General features: G+C 41.7%; 1 protein-coding gene across 1 annotated transcript in view; it reads left to right on the forward strand.

Moving 5' to 3' along the window:
- Positions 1-15,380, forward strand: part of map4k5 (mitogen-activated protein kinase kinase kinase kinase 5) — a 28,933-nt gene that overhangs the window by 11,027 nt on the left and 2,526 nt on the right. Inside the window, exons 7-33 of the mRNA XM_070921005.1 lie at positions 69-116; positions 729-771; positions 884-956; positions 1,203-1,334; positions 1,583-1,645; positions 1,780-1,861; positions 2,526-2,642; positions 3,491-3,569; positions 5,400-5,458; positions 5,623-5,690; positions 6,964-7,008; positions 7,104-7,146; positions 7,276-7,486; positions 7,770-7,855; positions 8,281-8,322; positions 8,580-8,664; positions 8,760-8,839; positions 9,609-9,669; positions 10,233-10,235; positions 10,501-10,615; positions 10,860-10,918; positions 11,128-11,231; positions 11,549-11,726; positions 11,838-11,906; positions 11,996-12,088; positions 12,348-12,418; positions 14,216-14,271. Coding sequence (XP_070777106.1) covers positions 69-116; positions 729-771; positions 884-956; positions 1,203-1,334; positions 1,583-1,645; positions 1,780-1,861; positions 2,526-2,642; positions 3,491-3,569; positions 5,400-5,458; positions 5,623-5,690; positions 6,964-7,008; positions 7,104-7,146; positions 7,276-7,486; positions 7,770-7,855; positions 8,281-8,322; positions 8,580-8,664; positions 8,760-8,839; positions 9,609-9,669; positions 10,233-10,235; positions 10,501-10,615; positions 10,860-10,918; positions 11,128-11,231; positions 11,549-11,726; positions 11,838-11,906; positions 11,996-12,088; positions 12,348-12,418; positions 14,216-14,271 — 2,165 coding nt within the window. The remainder of the gene's footprint in view (positions 1-68; positions 117-728; positions 772-883; positions 957-1,202; positions 1,335-1,582; positions 1,646-1,779; positions 1,862-2,525; positions 2,643-3,490; positions 3,570-5,399; positions 5,459-5,622; positions 5,691-6,963; positions 7,009-7,103; positions 7,147-7,275; positions 7,487-7,769; positions 7,856-8,280; positions 8,323-8,579; positions 8,665-8,759; positions 8,840-9,608; positions 9,670-10,232; positions 10,236-10,500; positions 10,616-10,859; positions 10,919-11,127; positions 11,232-11,548; positions 11,727-11,837; positions 11,907-11,995; positions 12,089-12,347; positions 12,419-14,215; positions 14,272-15,380) is intronic.

A 15,380-nucleotide genomic window follows, 5' to 3' on the forward strand; every position in this document is an offset into this window, starting at 1 on the left:
TTTTTTTGAATTAATATTCCAGCAATTGGAATTTCAGCTCATGCAAAATACATTAATTTCCATCACAGGGTTTGGGATATCTGCACAGCAAGGGCAAGATGCACCGCGACATCAAGGTATCATATCTTTTCTATTTTGTTTTTGTTAGTAGCACAGCCTTAGAATAATAAATGTCGCTGTAAATGCATCTGTTGACTTCTCTCTGACACAGCAGCCCTGCAGAGGTGTGAATTAAAGTCACAGGAAAAGCGTAGCCAAGGATGTTCTTACTCTAAAGCATGTGACCAATGGTGTCAGTTTTGTGGTATGGCCGAAGTTGATCATGCCTGGTGCATGCACACAGGCTGGAGCCTCATTCTCATGTGTTATCCCAGAAGGTCAGGGCTGGACCTATTATCTTTACTCTGCTCGACGCAGCGAGCTCTTCCTGTTTCCTCTACTCTCACCACAGGATGCCACCAGAGAGACTGTCAGTCACAGCCAACAGAAACACTGTCAGTGGAACTGTCAAAACTCTGTAATACTGGTGCAACCTTACTGCAGTCAGATCAGTAACCGATGTTACTGAGAAAGTTTAACACATAACTGGCACTTTGTTATGAACCAGTTGGGCAACATATCAACTCAGTATTGAGTCTCATGATACTAAGATATTAGTATGGTCTCTTGAATGTATTGTAATGGAATGTAATATAAGTGAAATAAATGTTTCTGGTGTTTTTTAACAGGGTGCCAACATACTTCTTACAGACAACGGAGATGTGAAGTTAGGTAAGTTGCTCTTTTGGGTTAGGGTTAATTCTCAAGGACTTGAACTGCCTGTGTAGCTTTCAGTCGAATGTGGATTACACAATCTGAAAAGCCCTTTCAATCCTTGTTACAGCTGACTTTGGAGTTGCAGCCAAAATAACAGCCACCATTGCCAAAAGAAAGTCCTTCATTGGAACACCTTATTGGTGAGTGTGTCACCCTCATCAATTGAGCCATTGGGCCTTTGACAGGCTTTGTTGAAGAGGTTGAGGAACTGCGTTTTTAAATCAGATACTAAAACATTTTCCAGTCAACTGTCTGTATCACCATATTTTGTCTAACAGAATCTAGTTTGTGGTGACGAGGTCTACAAGAAGTTAGATAGATGCTTCACATGAAAGATACAAGTATATTCGTATTTCATCCTGAATTCCTGTCCTGGATTTGTGTAGGATGGCTCCAGAAGTAGCCGCAGTGGAGAAGAACGGAGGCTACAACCAGCTGTGTGATATTTGGGCTGTTGGCATCACCGCCATAGAGCTGGCCGAGCTACAGCCTCCAATGTTTGACCTACACCCGATGAGGTATGTTTTACTTTCCTCAAAAATGATGAGTCAGAGCCTCCTCAGATGATTCTCAGGCTGCTTTCTGCTTTTGTGTTTCATCATGTCTTTTGATTACTTGAATGGTCATCCTGTTTAATTCAAAGTACATTTAGGTTATTATTAGAAGAGATCGCAGGCCTTTTCATTTCCTACTTTGGGTCGCCTTATACTTCCCTCTTTAAGTCTGTCTAAACCACTCTTAATCCTTGTTTTTTGGTTTTCCTTAGGGCCTTGTTTTTGATGTCAAAGAGCAGCTTCCAGCCTCCGAAGCTAAAAGACAAAAACAAATGGTGAGTTTCCTAGAATATCCAGTGAGCTATTCTATAACTATATAACTCTATATAACGTTTTGATACTCTATACTTTGGTTTTAGAGGATAGAGTGATGATGATTGCATTAAAACAATATCATCTTGTTCCCCAGGTCCACCGCCTTCCATAACTTTGTCAAAGTGTCTCTGACAAAGAACCCAAAGAAGAGGCCCACTGCAGAAAAACTTCTATCGGTAATAAATCTAATTGCTCTCTCAGACATATCGTATCAACATTGTGTGATCGGAGATTGAAATGTTTGCAACAAATAATGTATTGCAGTTTTTTAGTCTGAACCTATTCACAATGAAAAATCTGCATGTTAGCTAAGTCTCTTAGTTGCGATTAGAATTGCGTTCACTATATTTTAGTTTGCCATTTGTGAATCCTGTAGGTCAGACAAAGAAGTAGAGGATCTCAGCTGACCCAGTGATATTCTGTGTGGTTTGGCTGAATTTCTAGCTGTTAGGGTTAAAAGTCAGACCCTAAACTGTTGTCTAAAATTCAGTTACAGCATATTTATTAAAGTTATTAGCTTTTATATTCCTCCATGCACTAAAAAGAGATGTCTCTTAAGGAGCAGACAGTTCTGCTGCTCCTTAAAAGATACTTTCTATCATCATTAACACAGTGCATGTCTCTGAGGAAAGGTGTCCAGGAATCTGATGATTAATGCAGATGGTTTAATTACTCTATAATAGTGAAACTAGGACTTTGATATCCATTTCTGCAAAGATTTTAATGTTCCAGTTTGCATGGATCTCGTATGTGAGATTAGTGATGTCAGACCTAGTATAAACATATTACTTATTATGAACCAGCTTATGATCACTTGCAATCCTATCTTGCTTCTTGCAGCATGTGTACGTCGCCCAGACGGGTTTGACAAGGAGACTCGCTGTTGACCTCCTAGATAAGATGAACAACCCAGACAACCACCAGCATTACAGTGAGGTGGACGATGATGACCTTGAGGTAACGTCTGATTCCATCACATATACTATAAATATCTCCAAGAAAGTGGGAAATTCGCTTTTGCTTTGAGAAATTGAAAGTCTACACAGCCTGCAAAGAAGTGATCAAAGATATAGACACATTGACAACTTTTTTCAAAGTATATACCTGGAAATATGGAAAAGGTGCTCCATGTGTTGATGTTTTTGGCTGTATTGTTGCAAAAAACAACAAAATGATGACAGAATCCCTCCCTGTCAAATGTGATGCTACTGATGCAAACACTGACAGACTCTCAGAATGTAAATATTAGCAGAGCATGTTTTTTCAGCAACTTGGCAATAAAAGATAAAAGGTGAGCTTCACTGAAGTGTGTTTTCATGTTCCCCTAAAACCTCCCTTCCCCCCTTCTTGATTCTCTCCATCAACATTATTATTCCAACTCGAATCAGCATCACATCTATGTGGCAGCCAAAGAGGTGGTACCAGTGCCTTTTAAAAGACCATTGTGCTTTTTCTCCCGCTGACAGCAGTAGCACTGTCTTGGCCCCGATGAATGAAAAAACCCTGAAGGCTATTGACTGCAAGCAATGGAGCCTGTTGCAAACAAACAGCCTCTGGGATGCATAATAATGTGATGATGCAAAGATGCAGTGCAAAAAGTAGCTCTCAGTTCTGCTTGAACTTGACATGCAAGTTTCAGGTTTTGTTTCTAGAGATTATTTCGCAAGATAAATATCATAATTGTGCCAAATGACTCGAGGCAATGCAGCGTCGGTGTTATATAATTTGATAACATTTGTCTGCTCCCGCTGTCAAAACCTTTTTTCTTATCTTTAAATCTCTGTCTCTATCCCTTTTTATTTCAGCCCCTCTCTGCAGTCAGACACACCATCCGTTCCACCAACAAACAAGCCAGAGCTGAGAGGACGCGCTCAGAGATAAACTGTAAGTGAACAAAAAGCCCAAACCCATCACCCAGTCCAACCCCCCTGCCATGAATCTGTCCTGCCATTGGTCAGCATGTCAGTAAGCCTGGCTGTTTAGGCTGATAGAGGTCCGGCAGCTTGACTGAGGGTCATCCCCCTAATCCTGCAGCAGTGGCTGGCACTTTTCCAGACCACAGCATGTGGTAGTGTGTATAAAAATAGCCTGGGGATTCACGGAAGAGAAAGTGGATGTAGTTGAGTCCATGATGCTTCTGTGTAGTGTGTTATTTTTAAGTAGCAAGTTAACTGTCCCTCATTTTTTACTCACTGAATAATGTGAAATAGCTTGTCTAAAGGGGTAATGAAGGTTTCTTGAGGATTTTGGCTTTCAGTCAACTATTGTTGGTACTGAGCTTAATCGATTGTGTAAATGTGTAATTTTGTAACCCTTCAGGGAAGTTGTTGTGTGTCTGTGTTGTCGTCAGTTGTTGTAGATAAAGTTGAGCGCTGTGTTGTGCCTGTCGTGTCAGAAGTCAGACTGTTTCCCATTTCATCATTTTGATGTAGTAACAGTCCAGTGGTGAGATATGTGTCTTTGTTGGATGTATTTATTTGTAGCGGTACGTGCTGTGCTTCATTGTGTTTTTTGCTTGTTCGTACTGTGATCGTTTGTACCAGATGCACTTCCTGTTTAGTTTTATTTATATTTCTCACAATCACATCTGACTTTCCCTCTCACATGAAGCAAACAATGGGACAGACCACGGAGGGCCATGCTCAAGTCCTAGCTTCACTGAGGGACACAGGGGGGAAGCAGGTTAGTGACAGTGTAGTGAGACAGTGTGTGTTTGCATAATTCCCTAGCTCACTCCTAAGACTTCCTGAGAAATGGGATAATGTAGTAGCACATAACAGAACATTGTTTTTAAGATTTTAGTGGCACTAATAAGGTGAGTTCCTCAGCATGGGGTTGAATAATTTGGACATTTTGACATCTTGGTTCCTGTTAGACTGGCTGAAAAAAAAATGACATTGTAAGTGACTAATCAGATCCTAACAAGGAAGTTCAGTTTGACTCGTACGTCTCACCTCATTCCTCAACTTCACATTCTCAAAAGTTTTGTTGTATCTTGGCTTCATAAGTCCAGTGACTCACCTCCTCACTGTTATCTGTGTTTTAAATGTTGCAGCACCTCCACATTATCAGCATACCTCTAGCAGAGAAATACACACAAATCTGTGGTCTGAATTCTTGAATACAAGGTTTCTTTGTTAATGAGAAGCTGATTATGTGGGAGTATTTATTGGCAGGTTGGTTGATTTCTTTCACCTTCCTAATTGCAGCAGGATCACACCATGTTTACACTGGACACTAAACCAGTCTCCTCTATGGGATCAACTGTTTGAAAGAATGTAACCTCAAACATAAACTAAGAGGAATCTGTTCCGTGATTTATTTGTCATTCTTGCGCTCTCACCAATATTTTCCCAAAGTGAACAGATCTGGTTAGTGTCAAATGTAATCTGTGTTTGTCTTTGGTGACCGATTAGTCTTTAGACTGCAGACCAAACATTCACATAGTAGCATGATAAATCATTGAAGGTGTTTTGGCAGGTACATTGTAATGGAAGCAGTTGGTCTGCTTTTGGTTCATTCTTACATGCGAGTTTACGTTAAGAACAGACGCAGAGTGTTTTCCAAGGCTTCTGCTGCTAATACACAAGGACACTACTCCCAAGGCTGTCTTGAAGTGTTGGGATCTGATGCCCTCTAGTGCCAAAGTTATGTGCAAGATGAAAAAAATAAAATAAGATAAATTCCGTTTGTTTTTGTTTTTTTCATTTACAGTCGACAAGCTCCAGTTTGAACCACCGCTCCGGAAGGAAACTGAGGCTCATTCTGAAATGGTGATAGTCATATTTAGTTTCAATCGGTGTTCATGTACTACTTTCTGTTTCTGTTTGTAATCAATACATTTTAAGTGCAAGTAGAAAAAGAAAAAGTATAACTGCAAATTACAAAATGCAGGTTTTTAAAAATTCTATTTTTGTGCATGTGTGGCTTTCCACAGGATGTCAGTAAAGATAATGACTTCCCTTCCCCCTGGAGTCCCTTTGCAGAGGGAGGAATAACAACCAGGTAATCCATGGAAACTGTTGTCACGGGAACTATGGAGGGAACCTATTTACCCCCACCCCCCCAAAAATCTCTTTCTCTTTCACACTCTCTCTTGACCTGGCTTACTTATTAGATGGATGCATCTCTTGAGATTCATTGAGAGAAAGGAAACAAATGTGTTGTTGTTACTGCCTTGGAGCCTGTTAATATTAAAAACACAAAATCACACAATATTAGTAGTGGTAGTGTATAAGACTTCTTGCGATGAAGAGCCTAAAGCATGTCAGTCGTAACAGTCATGTTCTGTAATCTGAAATCTATTGTTGACACTGAGTGTAAATATATTTTTGTTATGAATGCTCCTCACTGTCTCTCACACTAACCTGCTTATTGACTGGAGCTAACTTGTGTCTGTGCATGAACTCACTCTCACCGTCTGCTGTTTCAAATGTTGCTTTGGCCTGTAAGCTTCCTCTCACTTGTCCATGTGCTTTTGACTCTTCCACTTCTCTCTGTCCTCTTTTGGCTGTCGGTCTCTCTCTCGTCTTGTCCCCCGAAGGAGCCTCCTCAAAAGCGTTGAGGACGAATTGTTCCAACGGTAACACTAACACTGTGTGCTGTAGTACCCTATGCCATCCACTCCACTCCATCCCTCGCTCGGTCCCCACCCTTTTCGCAGTGAAGTTTAGCGCCCACCACAAATCATCCCTCCATTCACCATGTGTGATAACAGCTGTAGATCCACACTGTGCATACTGCTGAACAGTGTGATGTAGAGCGAAACGGGAAAATACTTAAATGCAAACTGCAGCATTCAATTAAAATTACTTGTTTTCTCAGACTTAACCCAAGTAATGTCCATGTGCCACTAAACGGTCTCTAAATACTTTTAAGTCTAGTTTTATGGATGGACGAATAAAGAGACGGCTTCTAGAAGTCCGAAGGTTGTCTGCAGACCTTGTTTTGGTCCTAGTGTTCATTTTTCAAATTAACATCATTGTAGTCATAGTGAATGACATACCGCAGAGATGTTTGTTTGAAGTATACACTCTTGTCTAGCAAGACAAACAATGTCTCTAATACAGCTCTAGAAATGTATGTTCCTGTAGTTTCCATCCCATGATGCTCACTAGGATTCAGTCTAGAACAGCTACACCCCCATTCTTCTCCTTAGAGTCATAACTCTCTTCATCTCTAAGGAAGGATTTTACATACACATTTGCACCATTAGCACCCCTCCTGATCTCCGATGACTCTTATTTTCCACACTGAGTACTGTGTTTGTTTCCTGCAGAGGACACATCACCCACCTTGAAGATGCCTTTGAAGAAGTGGAGCTGTGAGTTTTGTCAACACTTAAAGATTTCATCATGGACACAAAAACACTCATTGCTGTAGTTTAAATCTTTCTAAAAAACAAAAATTCCATTTCAGGTCAACCCTCAAGCCAGGGATTCCTCCTCCTCTGCCCCCAAAGGTGAGACCCAAAAGAAAATATTCTTTACTATATGTATTTTTTCAATAAGAATCCATGTGAGAAGTGTATGTACTGCATTGTGCTGTGAATTAAACTGTTTTCACTCTTTCCCCTTGCCACCATCCCCAGCCACGATTAAACAGCTCGTCAGAGGAGCTTGGCCTTAATGATGAGAGGTCTCTGACGGTTCGGAGGTTCCCTAATTCTGAGAATGGACCGAGCCAGGCGGCTCGCAGACAGAGCACACCTGAGCAGAGCAACAAGGAGGAGCACTCGTCTCCAGATTTCCTCTCTGCCAGCGTCAGCAGCCCTGGCCTTTTGTCTCACGCCTCTGATCCTGGTGAGTCTCAGCGTTTCTCACCTCACTTGTAGTGTCTGAATTTACCTGTATTTATGTGCAATAACTGATTCATAAGCCTTTAGTTGGTGTCTGTCTTCTTAGATCAACTAAATGAGCACTTGTTTTATTTTTTACAAGCTCTCAGTAAATCTCAATGTAAAGGTAAGGGAGTCTGATGTGAATGTGTCTGATCTTTCGATTTAGATTCTGTGTTTGACAGTATGATTAATAGTTCAAATACTCCAAGTGTAATTGTTTTCATGTGCCTGCTCTCTCATAACAGACAATGATTCGGATGACAGTGTGAATGGAGACAGTCCCAAGCCACCACCCAACCGACAGCACCGGAAGGAGAAAAAGGAATTCCCTGTGAGTCTGAAGATATTCCACAACATATTACATTACGATATGTATTTCAATCTTGACAGCCACACTTCTCATCTTTAGTTTCAGTGGGTTTTAGGATGAAAATGTCATCTGTGGTCAAAGAGCCTGTATTTTATATGTGGAGTGTCTCCAACTAGCTGGCTGGCTTTGCACTGAAACCTCAAATATGATGTTTTTCCCTCGTCAGATCCAAACACTAACCGTTAAAGAGGGAAATCTGGCATCCACTCATGTTGAACGCTTAATTGACTTTGACAGCACACACACAATAGAAAACAGACTGTATTGTTTTTTTGTTTGGCTCATTGTTGAGCCCGGAGCTATATTAAAAATAATAGTTAGTACTTTGTCTGTGTGTTCTGCGTCTACATTATTTTGTTTTTTTGTTTCTTCTGCTCCTCCTTTAGAAACCCGCTATCAACGGTCTGCCACCCACTCCTAAAGTACTGGTGAGTGAATCATCTGCTTTGTCCCTCACAGTCCTCACTCTTCCCTGCTGGACTGGTTTCATGGGCTCTGTTATTGAGCTCTTGTCTGAGCTGCTGCTGTACATTTTGTAGATATTTGGGGTCCACAGAGCTTTCTGCTCTGTGGTTGCTTCTGCTCAGCTCAGCTCCAGCTCCAGCTCATTAAACCCTGGCTGACATTTCAGCGCTTCAGTGAGCCAGAGGCTGCCTGTTCTGAGCCATGTTGCTTTTCATTTCAGATGGGAGCCTGTTTCTCTAAAGTGTTTGATGGCTGTCCACTGAAGATCAACTGTGCCACATCATGGATTCATCCAGACACCAAAGGTACAGCTTCATGAAACAAGCTCCGCACACAAACACACAGAATTGACATGTTTTATTAAAGCCAGTGCGTAATTTTTTTTTCTTTTTTCTTCTAGATCAGTACCTAATCTTTGGGACGGAGGATGGCATCTATACGCTGAATCTTAATGAGCTGCATGAAGCCACAATGGAGCAGGTAACAACAGCTAAATTAAATCTAAACAATTATTAGAACCAGTATTTGTTAAACAAATTACTTAGTTTGTTTGCTAAGCCCCGCCCGCCATAGTTACTGTTGCTACACCGTCAAGCGATCCTTTCCTTCTGCAATTCACACATTTTTTAGTAATTTTTGAAATAATGGGTCCTTGTTTTCAGACTGAGGTTGACAAAAGCAGACTTCTTATTTCTAGCCAACGACCATCGATTTTGCCAGATGATCTGTCGATGGCAGATTTTGTTTGCTGTGTTGCTAGCTAGCTAATTAAGCTAATGTTAGCTCTGTGAGTTGGTTGAAAATGCTGTCACTGGCTGACTATAATGTTTCCAGCTGATTGGTTTTAAAAGAATCTGGTGAAAAGGATCTTAGATGTGCACTTGATGGCTAACGTTACTTATATCGTGCTAAAAGGCTAAAGGTACATGTCCGAGGCAAAAAGTCAGCAGGATCACCAGTTGATGATTCATGTAAAAGACATGTAATCATGTACATCAACAACGCTCGGTTACCACTGTAGGTAGTAAGCTAGTTCGCAGGACATTCAGCTTGTGTTAGAGCAGACAAACTCACTGGTAAAGCGATTCTTTATACATTTCATCTTGTGAAAGGCATGAAAAAAAACTGCTCTTACTGCAGCCACATGCAAAGTGCCTGGACTGATACTACATACAGTTGCTAAACTACGATTGGGCAATTGCTGTTACGACATGGTGATTGTCCCGACTTTATTTAATTCCCTTTTTAGCTGTTCCCGAGGAAGTGTACATGGCTGTACGTTATCAACAACAACCTGATGTCTTTATCTGGTGAGTGACGGACTTCTCACGGCCTTCTGCTTCACTGTCCACTGTCATAACCTGCTGCTTCTTTGTCCTGTGTTATCTGGCTGCCTGAGGGCAAGACAGTCACTCCATATCTGCAGCTCTAAAATAACTGTTTCTTTTGTTTGCCATCAGAGAGCCTGTGTCCTTGTAGCACAGTGACTCATGAGTGACACATCTGGCTTTACAGCCTGCTGAAGAACCAGTCTGATATATTGATCTTTGTAGGTTACAATGCATACTAGCTGCAAAAGCAAGTGAAGTTTCTTTCATATATTAAAACTGACATGCTATTTGTTGTCAGAAAATTCAAATCATTATCATTTGAAACCAAACTGTCTTTGTTTGGCCGTCCTAGACGCCGAAGACTTTTCTCGGTTTAACAGTTGAGGATGGGATTACAAAGTGCGAGGTCTACTTTCGGTTTTACCTTCACCAGTTTGCCCCTTGGTATACTTAACCTCTTTTCTCTTCTCCTCTTCCCTTGGACACTGTCCATCCTCCTCTCGCCTGGCTTGATTTGATATTCTACTAACTGGCTTCATCAGAAGGTAATCATGCTTCACATCATCGTCACACTTCTGTTTTTACCCCTGTTCACATCTAACCTTTCTACGTGTGAAAGCTGCTTCATGGGATCCAGAATTTGTTAAAGAAAATCTGAAATTATGTTTAAAATAATTTAGAATGTGAAAAGTTTGCTCGGTTCTTGTCTGTCATATTTAAGATAAACATATTTTAACTCCCGGCTTTGATTAATTCTACGCTGCTTATTGTTTTTACGCTGATGATTGAATATGCTGCATTCTGCTGTAGGGAAAACCTTCCAGCTGTACTCCCACAATCTCATCGGGCTGTTTGAGCAGCTAAAGAAGCCCGGCCTAGCTGCGCAGTTCCAGACTCACCGTTTCCCAGACAAAATTTTACCCAGGTGAGACCAACAAGCCTGGGGTTTTCAGTATATGTAACGTTCTCTAAACAAAATTTTCAACAACACTCTTGTCACTTTACTTCATGCTGTGCGGTCTTTTCATTGTTGCGCTTCACTGTCGACCGTCAAGATAAACAACTGCGGTAGTAGAAAAAAAGAACCACTGGCCGACTTCCCTCTTTCTAGACGTCATCAGCTCTTTTAAGACTGTGGTCACAACGACTTGACTGTTTTCTGTCCTCAGGAGGTTTGCCTTGACAACTAAGATCCCTGACACAAAGGGCTGTCACAAGTGCTGCATTGGTGAGTGGCCTTTCCCTCCCAACCACTCTTTTTTTTTTTTTTTATGTACTCGCCCTTCCATCATATTGAAATGTGTCAATACATGAGGAACATCCCCATACTAGGCATGTCTCCCTTTACTTTGCTGCAATGTTTTTGTCCTGTAATTATAAAAGACCTATATAGCTCAGCCTAGCTACACTTCTTGACTTGTCTTTTCTATTTCACAGTGAGAAACCCGTATACAGGCCACAAGTACTTGTGTGGGGCGCTGCAGTCTGGGATTGTCCTGTTGCAGTGGTATGAGCCCATGCAGAGGTTTATGCTCATCAAGGTCAGTTAGCTATCAACATAAACTGTTCCTCCATAATTTTCCCTAGTAAGACTACATGTTTTTAAGGTTGTACTATATATTATTTCTTTCAGTAGCCCATCTGTAGTTACATTTTTAGACTTAGCTTTGCAATTAAAGAAGGATCAAGATAACCTGAATAAACTAGAAATGTCCATTGCCCCTGAGCATATTCTTTATGAGCGTAAAACTGCACCTGTAGCAAAGTGTCACTGGTTTTTACGCCACAAAATAAAGCGTCATTAAACATCAAAACACCGCTGACCCCCCCCCCCTCTCTCTCTCTCTTCCTGCCGCAGCACTTTGACTTCCCTCTTCCCAGCCCACTGAAGGTGTTTGAGATGCTGGTGGTCCCAGAGCAGGAGTATCCTCTGGTGTGTGTGGCCATCAGCCAGGGCACAGAGCCGGGCCAGGTGGTCCGCTTTGAGACCATCAACCTCAACTCCTGCTCCTCCTGGTTCACAGAGATGGGAGCAAGTAAGACAGCCAATTTCTCTGTTGACTGTGGCCTCCACAGATGCAATGCAGCCTCACGTTGTACATGTTACCGTGCCGGGATTGTTACTGTTGTACCTTTCTTTCCCACAGCTAATCAGCAGGTGGATGCAATACATGTCACCCAGCTAGAGAGAGACACAGTGTTGGTGTGTTTGGACCGTAAGTACAAACTGCTTTTGTACAGTCCAGATGTAAATATCTATGTTCTGCCACGTCATTCTTACGTCAGCCTTTTATTTTCTCCCCAGAAAATTTGAAGATTGTTAATCTCCAGGGAAGACTGAAGTCCAACAAGAAGCTGGCATCTGAGCTCAGCTTTGACTTCTGCATCGGAACTGTTGGTAAGCTTTTAGACATGGACTTAACGATAATCGATAAAGAAATAGAGGTATATATAATTCTGTGTGAGACCTTTAATCCCTTACCTTTTTAAGAGAAGTCTTAAAATATAAATCCAACAAGCTGACAGGTGTACAGAAAAAGCTTTTTGTAAACTCAAACTGAATTGCATTGTTCCTCTTAATCAAGTTGGCAGTGTTTCAGTGGCTGCCTCGCCAGTTGTGCACTGACACACGGCCTCTTACCTTTCTCCTCTGACAGTGTGCCTTCAGGACAGCGTCCTGGCCTTCTGGAAACACGGCATGCAGGGAAAGAGCTTCAAGTCTAATGAGGTAAAATATCCCATGACCACGACAGCTGGGTGGTACCTTAGAACAGCAAAGCTCATTCTGGTTGTTATATTGAAATATATTTATTATATTATTATATATATATTATCCTCACTTCTAAGCTTGTACAATTTTCAGTCTTTACAAAGAGATGACGCTCAAGTAAAGACGCCAGTCGACTCAGAAAACTTTCCATTAAACTAATTCAACATGTTAAAGCTGTTTGCTACTTTAAAGTCAATATTGATAACAAAATATCAGTTTCAGTTTTCATGGGTTCCCATTGACTACAGAGTAGAAACTCCCTTGAATACAGGCTTTTTTGTTCTGCACGTGGACAAACACCTTGTCAACAAAGACCCTGAGTGCTGGCCGTTTATATGTGTGGCTACACGCTGTAGGTGATCCCCGGAGATTAGACCTCAGGTGGAGCCGGACAAGGTGTCTTTGTGTCGGGCCGAGGTAATGAATTTGTCCACCTTTCATGGAGGGATTCCATGTTAACCTGACCAGCAGAAGAATAAAAGTTCAAGAGATCGCAGGGAGGTGAAGCATTCTGTTTTTATGAAAAGTGATACGGCGACAGGGGCCACCCTTTTGAAAGCCCGCCGTGTCAGACGTGGTCCTGTCGAGTCTGTGCCCAGCCCAGCTTGACAGTTCTCCCATAGCAAGGATTTTTGAAATGTCAGCGGCCATGCAAAATTCATGCTCAATCATAAACGAAACCCGTCACACAACAGGGAGCAGCGCTAAATAATTCAGCCGTTGTCTCGTTATGATTCCTCTCAAAAGCGAAGGCATTCAAGGGGGGCGAGCCTATTGATCCGTGCTTGCTTCGGTGGGTGCTTCTCTGAACACCCGAGACCTTGTTCTCGTTTAGACTTAAACAGATCAGATCTCTCCCAAGGCCAAGGACTTACACCTAGCAGGTGTCACACGCCGACTATCTCACATCTGTCGACAAGTTTTCATGACATGTCAACACGTGAGAGTGTGCTTTGAAGGGGCCCTTGTCTTTTACACTGCAAAGTGTCGGGCTACATCTTGGGACTAGAACAGGTAAGCTCCAGGATTGTACACAGTAACACCGAGTCCCTAGAGACAGCACTCAGTTACCTGCAGTCTGCTGTTAAAAGACGCAGAGACATCTTGTTGTTTAAGGCACAATAAGTGACCCAAATTTAAACGGTCGCCCTTCCACCAAAATTCAAAACACAGGACGGGAACTTTCTGACTCTGAAATTGATTGACACGTCCTTCAATACACAAACTAACACTAAACAGCTGCCAAATAATAATAATAATAATAAGGTTTTGTGATGCTATTAAAGTTTATATCACTAATGTTCGTAAACACAGCAGTCCTATCATCTCAATTATGATCATTTAAACAGATAGGTTTTTTTTTGGTTTTTTTTACTTCAGTCTCTTAAATATGTACACCGGAAATATGTATTAACAGACCTAATTGCAAATGTTTATTTCCCTCCTGTATACAGCCTAGTTGGTAGTATATCACTCTAATGCTTGCTCTAACACTGTGCGGTCTCGGCCCGATTTTAGTCCTGAATTGGTCGCCATAACTAATTTTAGAATCAGAATTTCTGCCAGATCGGTTGTTGTTTGACGTGCAGTTGCCAGCTGAAGACAGGAGCCCCCCCCCCCCCCCCCCCCCCCCCCCCCCCCCCCACCATGCTACAGATTTATGTGTGTGTCCTTGTGGAGCTGAAGGTGCTCTGGTGAAACTGATATTCATGCGTTTCAAAAACCAGTTGTCAGTTGTGTTTTTTCCATTTCCAGGTGACCCAGGAGATTTGTGATCCAAGCAGAGTCTTCCGCCTCCTCGGATCAGACAGGTTGGTACAGAGATATTTCCATCTTTAGCTACGTCAGTGCAGATGAGTGCTCAGACGCAGCAAGTGGAGGAGCACGTACCACAAAGATCTAAAACGCACGTCACATTATATGAAACAAACAGGATTACAAATAGGGTCTTTTCCTCAGTACAACAGTTGGTATAATTTATCAGCCCCCTGACCTACATAATACCAGGAACTCGTGATTATGGCCGTCCTCCCTCAGGTCCTATTACCTGGAAACCTCCAAACAACCTGCTCACCTGCTGTGTTGTCTCTGTCTCGACCTGACCTGCAGCCGGCCATGTTTCCTCTCCTCACGCCATTTTCATCTTAACTCAAGCTAATTCTCTTCATCTGTTTCTGATCTTAGATTTTCCTTTCTGATTACTCTAAACCCTACTGTCCCTGAATGCACCCCTGACTTTATCCTTAAATGCCCTCTCACTCTCTCACTCTCACTCTCTGTTTCATGCTTGTTGCTTCAGTAGCTCTGACACATGAAGGCCAAGCAAAATGTTAGACGCCTCAGTAACAGTCACCAACCTCCAACGTGTCGCTGCTTGAGCCTCCTTGCAACATGACAAAGTTGTGCTTTAAGGGATTATTATTTTTGTTGTGGATAACTTTATTTTCTTTATACATCAATGAATCGTTCATGTATATGATACGTTTATGTCATTGTTTATCTATGAAATGTCAAAAGCTAGTGAGAAAGGCCCGTCATAAGTTCGTGAGAGCCCAATGTGATCTCTTACAATGGCTTGTTTTGTCAGACCGGTAGTCCAAAACTTAAAGGTCTTCCAGATAGAATAAAATGAAAGCAGCAAATCGTCACATTCGAGAAGCTGAAACCAGACAGCATTTGGCATTTCTGCTGGTTAAATATCTTGAGCAGTTACTAACGATTATTTTCGTTATTTATGTTTTAGATTCATCCAATAATGATTTTGTCTATGAATCGTCAGAAAATGATTATAATTTCCTTTATATAGTCCAAGGAGATGTCATCATATGTCTTCAAAGTTAATCCGTTTACATCACATGAGATGAAGAAAAGCAGCAGATGTGTAAGACCCCTTTTGCTTAGAAAGTTACTTCCACAATAA

The sequence above is a fragment of the Enoplosus armatus genome, chromosome 15, assembly GCF_043641665.1.
Source record: "Enoplosus armatus isolate fEnoArm2 chromosome 15, fEnoArm2.hap1, whole genome shotgun sequence".
Taxonomy (NCBI): Eukaryota; Metazoa; Chordata; class Actinopteri; order Centrarchiformes; family Enoplosidae; genus Enoplosus; species Enoplosus armatus.